A 20,427-nucleotide genomic window follows, 5' to 3' on the forward strand; every position below is an offset into this window, starting at 1 on the left:
GCTGAAAACTCCATTGCAATATAAGTGTTTTATATCGGTCAGTATCGATAATTATTGATATTTTTTATGATTTAAAATAAGGACTGGGAGAAAAATACATTAGATTTAAACATTTTTGTTTTAAATTGAACCTTCCTCTGATTATAATCCCTTCAGCTATCAAGTCAGAAAGGGAAATGTCAACACAACCATGGAAAACACTCAATAAATGTAAAAAAAGTGTAAAAATGTAAACCTGAGAACTTTTTTTCTGCAGGTTTAGTGCAGAAAGTTCACAAGCTGATTCACCTTCTGCTGAATAAAATGTTTTCAGATATGTGCAGTGTTGTAAACATAGCAGAAACTGAGGTAGACTTGACATCTGTAACATACAAACAAACAAACAAACAAACATGATAGACAGCACAGTAACACTGACTGAACTATAAAACCAGCCTAGACATAAGAACAACTTCAGTCACTCTTCTTACTCTAAACATACATGAACTGTTCAATTATGTTTTTATTGCAAGTGTGTTTAAAAAAAAAACTACGTGTAAGAGGTGTTTGTAACCTGGCTTCTCCTCAGAGCTCAGTGAAGCATGTCTTTAGCTATATGATTTGTCGCTGCCTCCGTTACGTCTTTGTGCCTTTTAGATGATTTGTCATCAGGCACTGAAGCAGATACCTCTGCATGGTGGTCAGCTGCTTGTGCGGTGGTGCTGTGGTTGGCGGACGTTGGCGAATACGGCTGCGCTCCAAAGAGTGAGCGCGGCTAAGGTGGTTAAACAAGTTTGTGGTGTTACTGGTCTTGGTGGGGACGACAGTCTTGCATAAGTTACAGACCACATTGGTCTGACTACGGTCCGACTTATAAAATCCAAAAAAATGCCATACTGCTGAGCTGACTTTCCCTGTTTTATCGACGATTTCTTCGCTCGCTGCAGCGCTCACTTTCTATTTCTCATCTCACTCCTCGCGAAGCATCAAACACGTGACAGTGAGATGGCGCAACCGAACTTGATAATGTTACATGACTGGTGTGTTAGCGTGTCTCTCTCACTGATTAGTGATTACTCCCTACGTTGCTCGGTTACCTGAGAGCGAGTGCCTTTGTTCATGCAACCAACCTCGCTTCACAACTTCAGGTTTCTTCCAACTAAGAAAAAAAATTACCGAATGTTTTATCGAACGCATTTCTTATTGATATTGATGATGCGTCTATCGCGAGACATATCGCTATCGTTTTTAATCGCCCAGCCCTAGTATTGAGGACTTGAAACTAGTGACTGAGATCATAAACTCATTAGGAAAATGTTTACCGAGGTAATAAATCAAGTGAAAAGTTGAGTCATTTTCTCATAAGCTTCTATAAATTCAGACCTCTTTTTGGAAGCAGTGGAGTCGCCCCCTGCTGGCCAATAACAAGAACGCAGGTTTAAACTTTTCAGACCTGGAGGCTACTTCCTTTGTACGGTCTGTGGTTACAAGAGGTGTCTGGGACCGCCATGAAACCAGCAGGTGCAGTGAGTCCGTGATGTCAGAGTTTCAGGACGGGTGACTGACCTCGGCAGATGAGTCCGTCCTGGATGATGGTCTGCTTACAAACGCTGCAGTGCTTGGCCTTCTTGAAAGTCTTCACCCGGAAAGTGTGGGAATGAAGAGCCTCCAACTCCTCCGGCTGCAGAGAACAAGAAAACAATAACAGGAGACAAAAGAGGTGGAATGTGAGTGTTAAAGAGCCGTGACCTGACGGGACTTCAGTGAGCACAGGTGCTGTGAGTCAACCTTTGTTTTTGGTTTGTTTTTTGCAGGTGCAGGAGTCCAGCAAAAAAACAACACAAATGCATTCATGCTCACATTTATCTCTGAGGTGACCTCTCGTCCAGAGCTTTACAGGGTGATCATTTCTACTGCCTGTGGTCTAATCTATGCTTAGAACAAAAAAGGTCCCTTAAAGTCCACTTAAAGTATGACTGGAGGGCTTTGAGTTGCAGAACAAATACTAGAAGCTCTCTTTTTCCTTCTTTCCTTCACCCTCTCATCCCAGCCCCACCGTCTGTCCTGTCATCTCATTTCCCTCCTGGCAGGTGTGCCATGCAACTAATCGGAGAAACTCCCTGACAGCGCTCCCCACCCAGTTAAACATCCGTCTGGGTCTGTCTCCAGCCTGCTGTTTTCCTCCACTGCACACCATCTCACCCCCCGAGTCTTCTTCCTGCCGGCTTTGTAAACTTGGCATTCGCCGATGCTGGAGAGAAAAGACGAGCTTTGGAAGTTTGATTGCTTCCTGCGGCGTCTTTACCCGAAACCTGCATCGTGTTTCCATTTGCCCCCTAATGACCAACACTGAGGAAATGTGACATCATTTCTGTGGTGTATTTGCTCAGCTGGTCTCCATTTTTCCTTTGAGGTTGAATCCTATGGGAACAGCGGTTCAATGTAATTCCCTTTAGACAGCCTTACCAAATTTTTATATTATAGTTATTATGCTGTAAAAGTACTTATCCACAAAAGTTTTATATAATGCCAAATACAGTGGAATGGCATTAACGTAACCTCCAATTAACCCATTAACAGGGGCAATACTGGTGACACAAAGGACAGAATTTTACTGGCCATTTGACATTGTTTTTGATTCAACTGTGTAGTTAAAGAATATAGAGAACAAACAACGCATCACACACCAGAAGGGACAGCGGAGACATTACAGAGCCTTTCAATATAGAAACATTTCTAAACTTCCTGTCTTTAATGTACCTAAATGCCCTTAATGTACATATGTTCTTCACAGGGATTAAAGAGATAAAGTGCGTGTCTTTTCAAGGCAGGAAGTGCCAGTTCAGCATGGCGTCCAGACATGAGGCTTCCATTAAATGTGTGCTGGACTGCGCTGAAAGCCGCCATGTGGTTGGCATATTGGGGGACTTCTCGCAGGAATTTTCATATGGGGAGACCCAAGAATCTCAAAGCATGGCAAACAATATATTCTGAAATAATTCCCAGAATACCAACCACAGTAACCTTACAACCGCTAATGACCGCTTTTTTTTCCCTTCTCATCAATCCTAAAAGGCAGCGTGTTGGAAAAGCGGTGGAGGGTGTGCAATCACGGCACAGAGCTAACACTTGAATGACAAACCAGACTCTATCTGTTGGACTCTCCTCACTCCTAAATTCACCGCCTGTCCTGTTATTAGCAGAAGGAACCGACTTAGCAGAGAGGAAAGCCCCTTGTCTGTTTCCCATGATGCATTATTTCCAGACAGTGCAGATGTGGAGGTCGTCTCATTACACATTATATTCTGTTATGTTCCACATCACAGCGCGCTGTACATTTACGTATAACGTCGTCTCTGGAGGAGCTTTATCAAGTGTAAGAGCTCTGCGATGTTTGCTTTGGCTCAGAAGTTTAAAGCAGATTGTACCACAGAGTTTATCAGGCAGACAGCACTAACAAAAGACACTTAGGAGTCGCATCATACAGGAGCTTGAATAGCTTGAATGCATATTAGCGACTGCATTCTCACATGGAGTTGTCAGCACATACGGCTCCAGCAAAAACAAGGCAGGGTCGGCCCAACGTAATGTGACGTCATGTGACATCAAGCATGGCCAATCAAATATGTGCAAGCCCATATTTCTGGTAATAGTTTACCTGGTGATTGCAAGACTTTCCTCATACTGTACTTCAGGTGATGTTACATGCTAACATGAGCATGCTAACACGCTCAAAGTTGTGTTTAATGTTCACCATATCAGTTTAGCATGTTTGCTAACATTTGCTAGTTAGCACTAAGCACAGCTGAGGATGATGGGGATGTCTTTAGTTTTGCAGGTATCTGGTCATGAAGTATCAGCAAAATTTATCTCAGTATGTTAAGTGAGTCTTTGAAAAGTGTGAGATTCTGCGATAGGACGCTGCTCTGAATAATGCAGACTGTATAATTATGCATTATTGATTCTCAAAATTGGTGGTTTTACACAATTCATGAGCACATTTGGAGGTTTGGAAAGTCAAACAGACTGATGTGACCTCTGATGTTTACCAGCCTCTATGTGACAGTTCAGTGTTTGTATTTCAGAGCCGCATGGCAACAGCAGGACAGCCGACCCTTCATTCCATCTCGCCGTTACGCCTTACCACTACATAACATGATTAGCTTAATCTAGTCAGGCTGAAATAATGACCATGGCTGTGCAGGCTGCGCCATGTTGGCAAGGGGGCTTTTCTGGGGAGGGCTGGAGGTCTCTGCCTGGCATCCCTGCACGGTCTTATCCAAGCGCCGCCGTGCCAAAGCTCCGGCTGGCAGCTGCTGGGCTGCGAGTCTTGATATGGATTTCGTAGGATTGGGAAGGAGTGATAAGTGGGTTTAATGGTACTCTGAGTGTGTGCAGTAATTGTGGATGAGCGTGTGTATCTGGCTTCAAATATTTCTCTCTTCTGTAAAAATGACACCAGGCTTTGTGGGAATTGATACCACACGCTGTGTTTTGACCCAAAAAAAAAGAAAAATCCTCTGGTTTCACTTCCATACTGTTCAGCAATCAACTGTCAACATGAAAGAGTCAACGCTGTCAGCAGAAGGAGTATGGCCCCGTTAGAGGAACACCCTCTTTAATCGCTTTTGTCAAAGTGTCTGCTCTCAAACCACATCATCCAAAACAGTCCGTGAGTCCGCAGGAATGGCAGTTTGGGTCTGCAATGAAGCCGTCGGCTCTGCGTGCGGTTGCCGCACAGATATTTGGGAGAGGACATTAACAATATGCTTTTGTTGTATTAAACAATGCTCATTTTGCAAATCGAAATCAAAGAGGTGACTGACAAGCACACATGCTTCTCTGTGCTCCAGTTTTCTGTCCCGTGGTTTTATGCGTGAAACACATTTTCCAGATTCCAAATCAAATTACTTCTGCGACGTGGGGTGTAGCGCTTTAATCAGCCCGTGCTGCTTCAGCAATAAGCAATCATTTTAGCGTCTCCACTCACTGTTAATGTCCCTGAAAGATGTTTGCCACAGTCCAAACCACCTCCGACACAGAAAGTCTGGATTGAATGTGAGGGTGACGTGAAGGCAGCACAACGTTCAATACACGCACAGTTTAAATGTACTAAAATGCATCATTAATATTATTTATTTCATAGTGATCCAACACTCCCCTCCTACATTTTCAATTTTCACTCATGCCAACTGAACGGATGAATTCTAAATATCAAGCAAAAGGCTTTTCAAAGAACACGTGAGGAGACAGAAAAGCGCAGTCGGACATCATAAAAGTTCCCTTTTCATGCACAATCAGCCACAGAGTTCTGCATCTAATAAATGATTGTGATGAAGGTCCTTTGTTCTCACGACAGTTATTAATTAAGAATTCAATTAGGGCTGCAACTAATATTTTCCTTGTTGATTGATCTGTTCATTGTCCACTAATAGATTGGTTGTTCGTCAGGAAACGGCGACAAATGTTTTGTCCACAACTCAAAACTTTTTCAATCAAACCAATTAATCAATTAGCAAAATGAATGCTGATTAATTCCATCGTTGACAGCTAATAATTTGATCGTTGCAGCTCTATCTTCAACGCCAAAAAATCCTGCGAGAGAACAGAAAAAGCTCTCCTCGCTTATCATGACCTTTCAACTCTGTGACGCTTTCCCGAACGGTTCAGTCATGTCTGAGTGAAGCACACACCGACGTCCGAATGACAAAAAGCCATTTCGTACAACAGAGGAAGCCGGCAGCGTAACATATTCCATGTCTGTAGAGGGCTTAAAACTTCAGCTTTCACTCTCTGCCTTTCTCACACACACACACACACACACACACACACACACACACACCTATACACTTGTGTTTAACAGCAAGAATGTCTCAATCCAGGAGTCCATTCAGCGGCCTCTTTGACCACTCTTGAGCCTTCTCACACTCTCCCAGCCTCTCCCCATTCACACACCAGGGCGTATCCAGTAGGACAGACACTGAGGGGGGGGTCCCAGTCATCCACTGGTATGCCACTTGTCCTGTTTACACATTTGTCATTCTCTTATTCCTGCGGGGAGAGTGGGCAAAACAAGGTTCAAGGGGTATGATGTGCACAGCTCAAGTTGAAATTCCCTCAACTTTAAGGGTTTAATTTGCAGTATCAGTGGAGTGGTTAGTAGTCCAACACATCCTTCTTTACAAAGCCAAACAAAGGGCACATCTCATCAGCAGGCCTGCCTGTTTCAGTCCTCTTGCCCTCACCAGAAATCCAGGCTCCACTCATTTAACCTCAAAATACCACGTAAATACGGCGCAGAGCAATATAGCAGGACGCTCCCTTTTGTGAGCGCTTAATTGTTTCCCATCATTAGCAATGCACCCGGCGCTCGGTTTGTTTGTTGTTTGGGGGGCGGCTGGGGCGTACGGGGAGTCGATTAGGGAAATATGGGTGATGGGGAGAGGTATGGGGGAGGAGAACACAGAATTAAAGAGCTAAAAGCAACCCCGGAGACGTGGCCCTCGCTGATTATTTTCTGTTTCAGCGTGTTGCGGCACCATGCAAATGGCCTCGGTCCTTCACATTCGCGTCACACTTCGGGCTCTCAAGCGGGCCACAAAGGAAGGAAATGGTTTCAGACAGGCAACCGGGACCCCCGAAAGCTGGGGTCAGGGTGTACACATACCCCCCTCAGCTCAGGCGCTGCAGCTCCTGGGAAAAGACTCCGGTTCCCTTAGAGACGCACGCATAATCTCCTGCCTCACACTCATTAGCACACACGGGCAAAAAACAGGCACTCTCCAGCATAAAAATGTGCGCACACACACACACACACATATAGATAAACACAATTTTACATCAAATATCCACACACATACACAGACACACGCCCGGCCGTCTCTCACATGTCCCACACTCCTCTCACACCGATAAAAGCCCGAAGAAGGAGACAAAGATCCTCCAATCAGCATCTTCTTTGCCTCCGTCGCTGGTTTATTTTTCCTAATCGTTTGTAAAAAATGTGCTGGCTTTTTATCGACGCGGTGGTGTGTGTTCAGGTCGGGCCCGTCCGCCGTCGGCTGCAGAGTTTCTCCTAATTATCAGGAGCATTTTCGCCCTGTCATGTTTAATTTCACAGGAATTCTAGGAACCCTCCAGGGAGGTGCTGGATTACCAAACCTCAGCTTTAGCCTTGACCTCTAAACTTGACATTTTACACTGATGTTTTTGCCGACTTTGTGGCAGCACAACAAGATATTATCAGTTTCTAAGGTCACACTCCTTTGAGCTCTGCTTTGGTCTCCACCAACTCCTGAGAGAAATCTGACTCATTAGCTGCTAAACGCGAGTTGATCAGAGCTTTTTCCACTGAAACCTGCAGCCTGCTGGAACAATAAACAATGTTCAAGAGCGCAGAAGAGAGAGACGGAAAACTAACACAGCGAGCCAAAAATGCAAAAGGCTTAATGTTGATGGAAATTTTCAACCAGTGCAGCTTTAATGTTCAACCTGCGCCCTCAAAAAACACACAGAGCTGAGAAGAGGCGGGAAATGCACAGCTGTGTACAAACAAATGTCTATTACGCTAAAAATTACAATGAGATATTTATTTATTACTTAATGTAATTTATTACACAAGCCAGTGGAAGTGAGTCAGATAACGTGTATTCCAGTTTCTTTGGGGGTGAAGGAACTGAACCTGGACGTCAGGATCCTCTGCCAAAGTAAAGACTGGCAGGAAAAGAGCCAGACAAGCAGACAGGAAAAGAAAGATGAGCGACTGGCACACAAACGGAGAGAAAGGCCTGATATCACACTGACTGATACCCAGTTCGTCTTTCCTCGGTGCATTAGCATAAACTCAACGTGGAGAAATGAAAAGCACGGTCATCATTAACATTATTCAAGCGTGCAAATATCCAACAACATCTGGAAATGTTGTCAGATGCTGAGTCCTAAATTTCAGACAGCAGTGATCATCTCGTAGTGAATATCCGACTCGAAGCGGTGCCTCTGAGCAGCTTCGGCGTGTGTTAGGTAATGTTATAGTATGGAGATAAACCCTTCCAGACTCTGCGACAGACATTCCTGCTGAATAAGGTAAGCGAGGGCCTGTTTTTCTCCTCAAGTTCCAAACTCAAAACTATTACCTCAACTGCTTCGAAAGAGTGACTCATGCAGAGACACTGATTTCACCTCTGATTACACCGGCGTTCACTTTCAGCGCCTCATGCATTACCTCATGTGGACATGGGAGCATGTTTGCATGCGCTCGCTGCACGTGCACACACATGCAGTTAAATCCCAGAGTGCAAGTCTGAATTTTAGCTTGTATCTAATGTTTGGCCAACATTTTCTGTTCTGGGATGTACAGAAACCTAAATTTGAGCCCAGACGGCCATGAGGAAAAGTAATAAAATAAATCCACTTTAATGCCAATTTCTTGTCTTCTTCTAGAGCAGACTGACTTGGATTAGATCAGACTTGCATTTTTCTTGATTCTACTGGCTCAAAATCTTCAGAACAATATTGTTTATTTAGTCTGTTCAGTTTAGATCTGCAGTGTCCAACAACAGGAAATTTATTTTTGGAAGGGAGCATGAAAACACAATTAAACTACAGGACAAGCAACAACCATGAAAACAGCAGCTCATGGTGAATCTGAATTAAGTGCATTTACTGCACATGGAAACGTAAAGAAAAATGAACCTTCTGTACCTACATTTTGCAAACTCTCTGACTCGAGCTCATCCGCATTCGCTATGGACTTTGTCTTCTGTGTGATTTGGACAAAAATTTCTGAACAGGCAGGGAAATTATTTCATGAATGTTGCTCACTGTATTTCCTGCTAAGAGCTGATTCCCATTTCAACAAACCACTGAGGGAGTCTGGACTGATTCTATGTACAGAGCTGAAAAATAAGACCACCATCATCCTCCTGCCAACCAGAATATGAGTCTACAGCCAAGTTAGCAACTCTGTGATGCATCAAAAAACACCGCAACGTGCCGGCAAAGGCAGCGTAACACGGCAAAGAAAAGTTCAGGACAGCTTTGACAGTATGTCTCAGAGTGTGATCACCAAACCACTGGGTGTAATTATTACCATACCAGAGCCAAAAGTTAACACAACTGTGAATTATTGGCGTTTATGTTCAATAGAAAACACCAGATCTCTTTAAAAAGGTTACAGAAAGTCAGAGCTGGGACACGGCAACAACACCGAAAGACGGCAAAACGGACAGACGGACAAGCCGCTAATGACAGACGAGACAAGCGCGAGCGGTCTGGCGTCCCTCTCTGTGTCACAGCCGTTTCCTACAGGCTGAATGAAGTCAATGGAAAGCATGTACACATACACACAGAGCCGCGCTGCGCCGTCGCCCCCACCAATCAGAGGCTATTGTTCGTCCTGGTGGAGCCAGAAGACCAAACGAGACCCCTCCAGTCAACTGGGTTAATCAGAGAGTTAGCACGCTGCCGTCTCTCATATGGGACACCATATGCATGGATGGACGTTTTAACAGGACGGGCTGGGGAGACCACCACATGTCTCCATCTGTGACTGCGTGTGTGTGTGTGTGTGTGTGTGTGTGTGTGTGTGTGTCACTCTGATTCAAAGGGTGTGTACACAACTAAAATCTCATTTTGAGTATTTGTGGTTCCCACTTCCTCTCCTGTTCTGTCCCTTTAAACAGCAGCTCTTCAGCAGGAGCGAGCGAGCACCAGCTGACCTTTGACCTATCTCCACTTCTTCTTCCCCTCTGCCTGACCTCTTTCCCCTACACCAAGCCCTCATCCAGCCCAGTAAAACCAACTCACCCTCCTCTTCTCCTGCTCATCCACTTTTTCCCAAACCCCCCCACGTCTTCCCTGCCCCCCCCCCCCCCCCCCCGTGGTCATGTGACTATAAAGAACCCAAACAGCTTCTCTGCAAGTTTGCACTGAAGGTGAAGGGAGGTCGCCACTTTGAACAAAAAGGAAATCAATGAAATCCTTGTTGTGATCAGAGTACAATCGCAGTGCTTCGTTTGATGATGCATGATCCAGTTACAGGAGCGGCTTTGTCAAAACACACACACACACACACACACACACACACACACACACACACACACACACACACACACACACACACACAGCTGGATGGAGACAGGAAGGCTCTCAGAGAAGAGGATGCAGCGGGAGAAACAATCCTTAAGACTGCTATGCCTTTGCAACTGCTATGATTTTAAGAATCATGCAACAAAACTAGATTTATGGCGTACACCTCATCCATCTGCATCCTCTCAGCCATCTCATAGATACCTGAGTTACACTTTCTCCAGAGCCAGCTTAAGTATAAAGAAGTTCTTTGTTCGAAGAGGAAGAATATCAAGTAACTTCATCCTGATTCCAGAGGAGTGTGCAGCAGCTCTTCAGGAACAGCCAATAGGAGACAAGGATTTAACCTACATCTGCCATATTGTTCTTACCTTGCATGCATGCAAACAGGAAGAAATATCGGAGAAAATCTGCTGCTGACAGACGATGAAGATGCGTGCAAAGTGAGCAAAATCAGTGCCAGCAGTTTGATAAATGTCTGCTTTGCTTAAAGCGGCTCTCCAGTGATTTAAGTCACTTCCACAAAAACGGTTTACTACAGTTCCATAAAGTCGACGGACTCACAGGAGACAGATTTTACAAAACAGAACGATCAGAATAACCTGACTTTTGGTCCAATAGTGTGGATCAAGTCCCAAAAACAACGGAACTGGAGACACATGGCATAAGATGAAAAGGCGACTTCACTGTTTTGTTTTCTAGTTTTCATTTCTCTAATAAAAATCAGACAGAGATGGCTCACCTGGACATTTCACGCGTTCGTTAAAGGTTACTATCAATTTTACCACGTGCGTGTTTCACACTCTATATTCAGCGTGAGATTAAATGTCACTCCAGTAAATCATTCTGGCTCCAGCGTGAATTTACACACTGAAAAAAAGCACCAACACAAAGGTAACGCACACCGCGGGTTCAAAATCAGATAAACAAACGTTGCACCTCACCACCCGTGAGTGAACGCACGTGAAGTAAAAACCTGTGAGTCATGTGCTGCACAATAAGCGAGTGAATTATTCATCCCATCGCCTACAATAACGTTATGAGTGTGAGAAAGACGAGCTCAAGCAACAAAAGGAGGATTCAGCGGAGGCTTTGTTCCTTCAACAAACACAAACGCCTACACTACCATTTTCTGCTGATCCCCATATTTCTGTCTACCCTTTTGACTCCATCACATCTGACACTAATTAGCTATCTGCACAGGTCTAAACACTGTTTGTACCCGTCTTATTCCCTGTTTTAGATACACCGTGTTCAACCTATGATCAGTATTCAGCTTCAGCTACTCCCAGATACTGGAAGTCAACTTCTGGAGAGCAGACAAAAAATGACTCCACGAAGAGCAAACCTGGCTCCAATTAACGGTTTCAGCCAACCTTTCCTGAATGACATGTTACAATACATTCAACAGTCGAAGAGGGACGCGTCTGGGAAACCCCTAATTGTCAGCAGGGTCCTGCAGGACAAGTGCAGCAACAACAATTCGCAGCTAAATACCAGAAAGACGAGAGCTTTCTTTTTTTTCAACCTTTCCTTCCTCCCTTTTCTTCCGCTCTCCGCTTCCCACTAACCAAATGGTCCCACAATGAACAGTCACCTGCTTTTCATTTGGGGGAAAAATGCACCCCAGGCATTCCACCCCCCCCCCAACTGCACTCTCTCTACATGCATTTCATCTCAGTGAGGTGGATCCCAGGGAGGAAATTACTCAGTCATCCAGAAGTGAAGAGGAAAAAAATCCCTTCTTTTTCACAGGCCATCAGCAGCACTGAGACTAGCACAGAGGGGTCATCTCATCCGGGCTGTCAGGATTTGGGCGGCTTTCTGAGTACGGCAGGGGTGACAGAGGAAGATCTTTCATTACGGGGGCAATGGAGCACCTCCAAGCAGAAAGCACAGAGACACAATCTGTACACAGCTGTTTATTTTTGGTCCCCATATATGAGCCCTGTGATTGACTGGCCTCTCTGGGGTCAGCTCCAGCCCCTCCTGCGACCCTCAAGGATTAGCACGTATAGCTAATTGGATGGATGGAGCCTCTAACTTGGCTACTTGCATTCTGGGACATCAACATTTTTGAGAGTATTTTCTTTTCTTTTTTAATGTAGACTTCCTCTGTTGTCATTTTGTTCCATTTGCAACTTTCATTACACTACAATTTACAGACTAAGGGTTAAAGTTCAAACCTGAACATGAGGCTGTTTGCACATTGTTTTTAGCCATGCAACTGTGCACTGTGTTTTGTTCTAATTAGCAAATGTTAGCATGCTAATATGGTAAAATTACGATGGCGAACATTACATCTGCTAAACAAGGCCAACATTGCCGTTATGAGCATGCTAGCATCCTGATGCTAACATTTCCCTCAAAGCACTGATGTGCCTCTGCAGCCTCACAGAGCTGCTAGCATGACTGTAGACTCACAGTCTTGTTTAATTTTTTTCATCAAAAAACTCGTCATGGCCATTAATCCTGTGATTCCAAAAAATGTCTTGCAAATAAATAAAGGAAATAAGATGGATTTCGAATTTCATCTAACCTCTGATTTGCTGAGATGACTAAAGCAACAAATCTGACACAGCTCCCAGGGTTAAGTATACGGTTATGCAGTATATTAAATTCTACTTTGATGGCTTTGCACACATCTGCACACATCTGTTTAGTCCAAGTTGAGCCAATGACAAATGACGAGACACATAACTGTTTGGCTATGTAGCTACACAAACATTGTTAGCTATGTTAGCTTTGTTTAATATAACCCAGATACCCAATTGCCCTGAAATTAAATTTGGTTTGCACTGCAGATCCTCCAAGTCACTCCCAGAAAGTCTGCACACGAGCTCTCCAACATTTACAAGCCAGAGGACTTGTCTTCTGCAGGTTTCCTGTGAAAATGTGGTTTTAATGGAATGAAAGGTGGCTGAACCTCCACTGCATTGAATGACAGTGTAAAAACACTGAACGACACATGAGAATAAAGACTGAAAACTTAAGAACTGTGGAACAAATTGTACAGTATACCACCAAAACCATCTCCACTCTGCTTGTGAAACTTCCACAGCGATTTTATCGTTTGTTTTGTGGGAGGATGCATCCAACAATACAGGATTAGTCTCTGAATCTCCAGAAACCTCCAGGACACAAACAAGTCTGATGAGGGCACATTCCTCAAGATGAAGATAAAGTACTGAATTCATAGAACAAAAGAAAGTAACATCCATGCACTAATTCAATCACGGATGGAAGAAAATCATGTTTAGCTTATGTCCTGCCATGTTTACTGCTGATCTGTTCAGCCTTTTTCTGTATATCCACTTCTTCTTCTTCGCTGTTGCACGTTTGTTGCGTCCATTGTTGTGACTTAGTGTCCCTGAGCCATCTGCCGAGCACTGTGAGCGTAAAATAAATTCTCTATTATTGTTGAAACACAATTACATTGTGATTTCCTGGCCTGGGTTCAGGTATGTGTTGTGAGATCTTACAACAAATCCATATTAAGCAGCTCATAAAAGTTCTGTTTCATTTGTCTTCGGTGAGAATCTCAAAATCAACCCCCCGAGATAAGCTCTCTGTTTTAAGAAAACAAAGCTCTGAACTTTCTCTCACAGTATTGTGATATAGCAGCCTTTGAAAATAAATTATACATGTGGAACAAAGATGGCTACGAGCCCCACATAAAAGCAAGAGGGCAGCCCTTGCCAATAGCATCGATTCAGTGGGATAAAACAGGCTTAATCAAAGACAGCCAAAGTTCATCATAAGAGCTAACTGCCAAAAGAAAACAGCACGTGTTCCATATCGCGCTGGGTTGGCAGAGGCTCAGGCGCTTGGACGAGGCCGATGAAACTAAAACCATAAACCAAAACGCTCTGTGGGAAGGATGGGGATGACATGTTTTTCAGGGATTTTGTCCTTATGATTAGATCTCCTAATTTCCTGAAGAGCGCCTCTTCAAAAATCATTTCTGAATGTTGCCTACAATACATAAAGCAAGGAAAATCAAGGAAGTCCAACAAATTACTCGCGGCGCTGACAATGCTGCAAAGAAAGTCAGCTTAGAAGAACGATAACACCGAAAGCCTCGAATGTAAATCCCCAGCCTCTTTGGATAAATGCACAGGCGGCGCAGCGGGGTCCCGTCAGCACCACCTCCAACGAGCAGTTTGGCCTCACACTTGAATGCGTAGGTATCCACAGGACGTCTCAGATCACATCCAGAGTTAGAGGTTATCACGGCATTAACAAGTTCTGCGGGCCTCTTTGGTGAGGGGCCTTTGACTGACAGACTGGGGAAACACCCCCAAGAAAGATCTCGATCTCCTCGAACAAACAATGTCCTCTACAGCTGGCAGAGGCAAGAAATAAACACTGGTGTCCAGGAGAAAGCTGATATTTCTTCCTCTTAACCTCTGCAGAGCACTTCATCATGATCTCAGAGCTCTCATACGCTCACACAAATGCACGCATGCTCAAGTTTTGGCATCATATTTAATAAAGTGACAGGTTTCCTGGGTTTGATTAGTGTTTGTGATTTGTTGCCGTGTAAAAGAAGCGTCTTGTTAAAATATCTTTTACATTCGTTTAGCTCTGCAGCTGAGTTCTGCTCTGGCACTGAAGACGCACACAGAGTTCGAGGCTACATGTGCATGTAAGGAATAATTTGGCTGATAATGACTGCGTGTGATATGAAACATAGCCATATAAGGTGTCTTACAAGGGCTCGATAAACACAATATTAAACTTATAAAGCCAGACTGTGCAACCTTTGCTGGACGGGGGCCACTAAGGCCACAAATGGCAATCAGCAAATTGGCTCTGTTTACCTCCATTAATGTTTGATGAAACTGCTTAAACGTATGTCACTCTGAACACACCGGAGCACTGAGAGCTCCAGCTGGAGGGTGACGTAGTACGAGCTGTCATCCATCAATGGATCGAGTGTGTCTGTAGCTTCAGTGAGTGTGTGGCTGCACAGGACGCATTCAGGCACAGTGCAGGTCACACACATTTTGGCGTCGCGCAGAGCCCAGTACACTATCAACACAGTTATGAGCATAAAACAGAGTGTCTGGACAGCTGGACTGATTAAGACAGAAGTGCATCTGCTCCGTCAGACATGCGTGGGACAGACGACTGGAAGATGAGGCTGAAACGCCTCCTGTGCAGACATGAAGTGAGGAAGGCCAGCTGACGATCGGCTGCTCCAGGTGACACAAATGGTTTCATCACATCTCACAATGAGTCAATCTTAAAGCCAGAGTATATAATTTAAAAGCATTTTGGTTATGTTGAAATTCTCTTTATGCTGCACACGACTGGAGTCTTCCACAAGACCAGTTTTTGACTTGAAGGAGACACTTAGTGAATAAAAACGAAGAGTCTATCCTATAAGATCCATCATAGCGATCTGTAAAGTTCATGATAATCTGCACAACAGAACAGATAAAGGCCGAATGATAACCCAGACAGATTTCATGGACGTCTCAGTATTAGTTATCAACACGTTGATAAGGACTGAAGTGTCGGTCAAAGGTGATTTTGACCAGAGATAAGTTCCAGACAGAAGGTCGAGGTGTCTCCAAACTCTTCAGGAATCATTTGCTGGGAACCATAAGATCCAAGATCCATCAAGGTCATAGCATTACTTTGACTAATTCTAGCATCAAAAAGTAAAAACAAAAGGGATATTTGTAGCTCATTATATAGCTGTACTTCGAGTCAACACAACCAAAACCAAATGAAAAACACTGGCCGCAAAAACTCATGACATGAAATAACTTATTGACTCATGACCTCATGTATTAATGTTGATCTGGCTATAATGTGCATCTGTAACACAGGACATGACCAGAGGTTAAAAGGACAAGAATTACTCCTTTCTGGGATGCCAAGCTGGTTAAAGCCGTGAGGGAGTACTGCACTAAATTAGACATAAAGGTTGGAGGGGCACGATGTCAGAGATGATACAGAGACTGAATGTCAGAAGCACGGTTCACTCTTGCTTGGACAAGTATTGTAATTCTTCCTGTGCTTTTATTTGCTTTTCTTACAAATACAAGACATCTGGCCATTGGACCATTAGTGCATCTCAAGAATTTACTACAGTATATACCACTTTTTTTATTTCCTCTGTGGTAAAGTAGGTTTTGAGGGACACATATATATCACCAATAAAAAAGGATAATCTGACTTTACTGTGGTTCAGAAGTGCATAGTCGTATCAGGGAGAGCAAAATGGGGAAACTAAAACTCAAATTTCTGAATCCTGAAACTCCCTCCAGGGAAAGCCAGAAGGCCATGCATGGGAGGTTTAAGGCCAATGTGCCCAGTGAAGCATGCACAAAGCTGGGGGTCTCTTCAGGAACGAAAGGGGTGAGTGGGAGGGGTAACACAAAGCTCAACAACTCTCATAAATCAACTGAGCAAGGGTTCAACTTCCCTTTTTGTTGTTCAAGATTTTTCAACCAAGATCCAAAGAGCAAAACCAAGATGAAATAGCATGAGCCTTGTTGCAAAACTCCCCAGGGTGGCAACAGCAGGGTGAGCATCAAGCCGGAAAACAGCCGCATGGCAAATCCATTATAGCTAAAAACATCAGGGCAGCGTAAACCCAGATGTTAGAAAATGCAGAAATGTTGCCATATTTCAAAGGGGCCCTACATGTGGAACATTTTTCACTCAAATCAGAGGTAATCTCAAGAACTCAGAAGGGGGGAATCAAACAAGCAACAGACCTAGAGAGAGGGAGGAGGGAGGAAAAGAAGATGAGTGCATGAGATGTGAGAAAAGAGCCAAAAATACAAGCTAAAGGCTGGAAACAGTGGCCTCCTGATACTTCTACATGTCCTGCTTTCAGAGGCAGAACGATGGTTTGTCTATCTTCAAGTCAAGACAACTACAAACCAATGACCTAACATTCCTGAGACCACCATTTCCCAGAGCGATCCTTCTGAGACCCAACTCTGAACCGAGATGGACTGCGTGTACGGTAATGGATATCGATCATCCTGACGAGTTCTTTGAACCCTGACAGCTCCGAAGGTTTAGCCAAGGGTCAATAATCGCATTGAAACAACTGTGAGGCGGCGATCTGAGGCGGCGTTTTCTGCAACAGGCACCTGGCCGCCACCACAGACACCTTTGCAACTGGCTGGCACGCATCCTTTTAACGGCACAAAGGCCACGACGAGCGGATGCATTCGCAGCCTGTGATTCTTGAAAGTCAACAAGATCTGCATGGCCTTCAAACTGTCTCTCAGCAGCGGGCTGGTAGAGGACATTTGGCTGATTTCATGTTCCTTTCAGAGAAACCTGATGAAAGTCTGCCTAAAACCCTTTTTTGGCCTTCATTAATTATTCACCATGTTTGGTGGAGGAGCGGCACTCTTCCGAAGGTCTTCTTTCAAGGACTCTTGCACCATCCGTGCTTACTTTGCCATCCCATCTTGCCCAGAGCATCTTCTGTTCATTTCCTTTGTCCTTCAAGTTGTTGCTGTCATTTCCTATTTTCCTTTGCATTTTCTTTCTGCTCCTATGCTGGAAAAATCTCCCTTTAGCCAGGACCATCCTGGAGGAAACCCTCCCCATTTAAGGCCCGGCAAACAAATAGATCTTGTCCCGTTCATGGAGATGGTCTGTTTCCTGCATCTGTAGTCACTCACATGCTCGTTCTCCCTGCTCCTGTCTTCGGCCTCTACTTCTCTGTTGCTTCGTAACAGCTTTTGCAGCTGCACTCACTTTCCAGTCTGCCCAAGGAGCATGTCTGTGTCCATATTATACAAACCTGATCAGACTGGAAGGACTCACAGGAATATATCATCAGAAAGAAGAAGCACCATTTGAGTATTTGACAAATTTGAGACGTTCATGATCTTTAGTGGTCCTGGAAGATCTTTGGGGTTTCTGGCAAAGGTTCATCTTCTCAATGCAACGAAAAGCACATTCTCTGAATGCTTTGGGCTGGTACTGACCCTAATCCTAACCCCAATCTGGTTGAATAAAATATGTCCAAATTAAGGCTGTTTTAGGGCCAAACACAGATCTGCTAATAAAGCAGAGGCTCAGATTGAACCCCGCCCCCTTAAGTGAGCTCGCTTTGTCATACAGTGCTCTGATGCAGTCAATCAGTGACCCAGAGCTTAGCTGGGGGGCTTTGAGATTCTTTTACGACCCCCCTTTCACCTCGCCTCCCGCTCCTCAAAAGAAAGAATGGTAATTAACTGATGAAGAGCTCTGTAAGATTATCCAGTCTCTTCGCCAAGGACTCCAGCTCTGCCAGTGGTGTGCAGTCATGTCCCAAAGGACCACTGCAGAAAGGGGAAGGATGGATCTCAATGGTCTATTCAGCTACTCTCCTCTTTCATCCTCTATTCAGCCGAAAAAGAAGAGAGCGCCACGCAATGTTGTATATCTGAGCCAAGAATGTTCTTTCATATCAGCACAAATTAGGAAAAGCACTCACAGTGTTTCAAGACAAATGTCGAGACAACGGTCACAGAGCTTTTAGCGTGGACACACACACAAACACACACACACACACACACGAACGCAGTACTTCGCTGACCACATCACAGCTTAGAGGGCACACAAGTGCACAAACAACCCCTCACTGTGAGCGGGAATGCGCGGCAGATTGAATTATACAAGAGAAAGCAAAAAATAGCTGTGTGTCCCAACCACCAAGAGCGAGACAGAGTGGGACACAGGGGGAGCGAGGGAGAGGGAGAGGGTGAGAAAGACAGACTGAGGTGAAGAGAGCAGGAGATCCATTTAATTCGACTCCGCTGCAGAGCGCACAAGTTTTCAGGCAGTGCATGGGGCTGCAGAGGGTATTTTAAATATGTCTCTCGAGGGGGAAAACAATACAGAGCTTGTCCGGCGTTCGCTCACCCTCCCATTCTCCTTCATAATATCTCCCGCATTCAAATGTGTCACCGTGCCAAGGCCCCCCACAGCCGGGGTCCCAACCCTCCACCCAACCCCCGACAAGCAGACCACCCAATAGATCCCCTGACCAGCTTGATTTGATCAGGGTTTCCCAGTGGTCCTGGTCTGAAGTATCACTCGTTGAATAAGCCAGAAACCTTTTTTGATGTGGTACAAAATTACAACAAAAGCACTTCAGCTGAACGCATCACGAAGCTGATCCTGTCGCTCACTCACACACCGCTCACACACTCATGATTCCACTGTGGCACACACTGTGCCACTGAAGTTTGCAAGCCATTAGATTTGCATGGCCAGGATGGACAGAGGATTGTGATCTCTTGAAAATTGGTCATCAGTCCTGTGCTGACAGCTACAAATCAACCATGATCCCGAGAAGAAACTCCACTTGAAAAGGGGATCTCACCCAGAACATGCAGGACAGGCAGACCCAGGTGCGTGCAGGTCCAGCCAGAGCTGTCGGCAGGCTTAGAGACACAGACGGCATGGTGTCGGGCAGGAGTGATGCTGCTGCTGCTGCTGCTGCTGCTGCTGCTGCTGCTGCTGCTGCTGCTGCTGCTGCTACAGACCAGTGGGCTTCCTAATGTATAATCCAGCCTGGAGAAGAGTTGCCCGACACTGCAAAGCCATGACCATCCTGGACGTGAACACTCTTCCACGCTGTCTGACTCGCTTTCTTGTCCTGGTGTCTCTCCTCTAAACTGGATCCTGACTGCCTCTCCTCTGATCTCACTCTGGCTCTTTTCCCCTCTGCCGGGGAAAGTTTCACAAAGCTTTTTTTTTGTGAGGGGGGGGTGAAGCTGCCCCCACAGCTCCACGGGAGCAAAGGGGGAGGGGGTGCTCTGCTTATTATACATCTCTTTTGCCCCTCCTCTCTCTCTCTCATCCCATGTCGCCCTCCCTCTTTACCCCTCTAAGTCTCACCACTTTTAATTTCATTCATTCCTTGATCCCACCCCCACCCTGTTTGTCCCCCTCAGCATCCGTCGCACTCCACCTCCCCCTCCCTCCATCTCTCTCTCGCACCGTTTCCCTGTGTATTTCTGTCTTGAGCCCATTTTAATATTTCATAAACTCTGTGATGAATGTCCACTGGCATTTCTCCCGACCCTGGAAAATGCTCCACTGAATCACTCCAGACGTCAGGAAAGACACCTGCTATTCGGATTGTCAGTCCATGCTCGAAGTGCCTGAAATCTGCATTAAGTTGAGTTTTATTTTTCACACTGACTCTCCTCAACAAAGTTTAATACTATTTGATGCTCAGCGTTCAACAATCCTCCAGAAATTTCGACAGGAATATTAGCTGCAGCCACCTGTTCCCGCTTCAGTTTTTTGCATTTAAGCCCAAAAAAGTGAAAAAAGTGAAATGTCCAATAAGTGTATTGAATAAAAGTGTGCATTTCTAAATCACAC

At 44.8% G+C, this 20,427-nt stretch overlaps 1 protein-coding gene across 1 annotated transcript in view; it reads right to left on the reverse strand.

The window, feature by feature from the left end:
• Positions 1–19,498, reverse strand: part of tns1b (tensin 1b) — a 127,257-nt gene extending 107,759 nt beyond the window's left edge. Inside the window, exons 1-2 of the mRNA XM_070975390.1 lie at positions 19,418–19,498; positions 1,546–1,660 (exon numbers count right to left, since the gene is read on the reverse strand). Of these exons, the coding sequence (XP_070831491.1) occupies positions 1,546–1,660; positions 19,418–19,498 (196 nt within the window). The remainder of the gene's footprint in view (positions 1–1,545; positions 1,661–19,417) is intronic.
• Between the last annotated feature and the right edge of the window lie 929 nt (positions 19,499–20,427).

The sequence above is a fragment of the Chaetodon trifascialis genome, chromosome 12 (genome assembly GCF_039877785.1).
Source record: "Chaetodon trifascialis isolate fChaTrf1 chromosome 12, fChaTrf1.hap1, whole genome shotgun sequence".
In the NCBI taxonomy this organism is placed as follows: Eukaryota; Metazoa; Chordata; class Actinopteri; order Chaetodontiformes; family Chaetodontidae; genus Chaetodon; species Chaetodon trifascialis.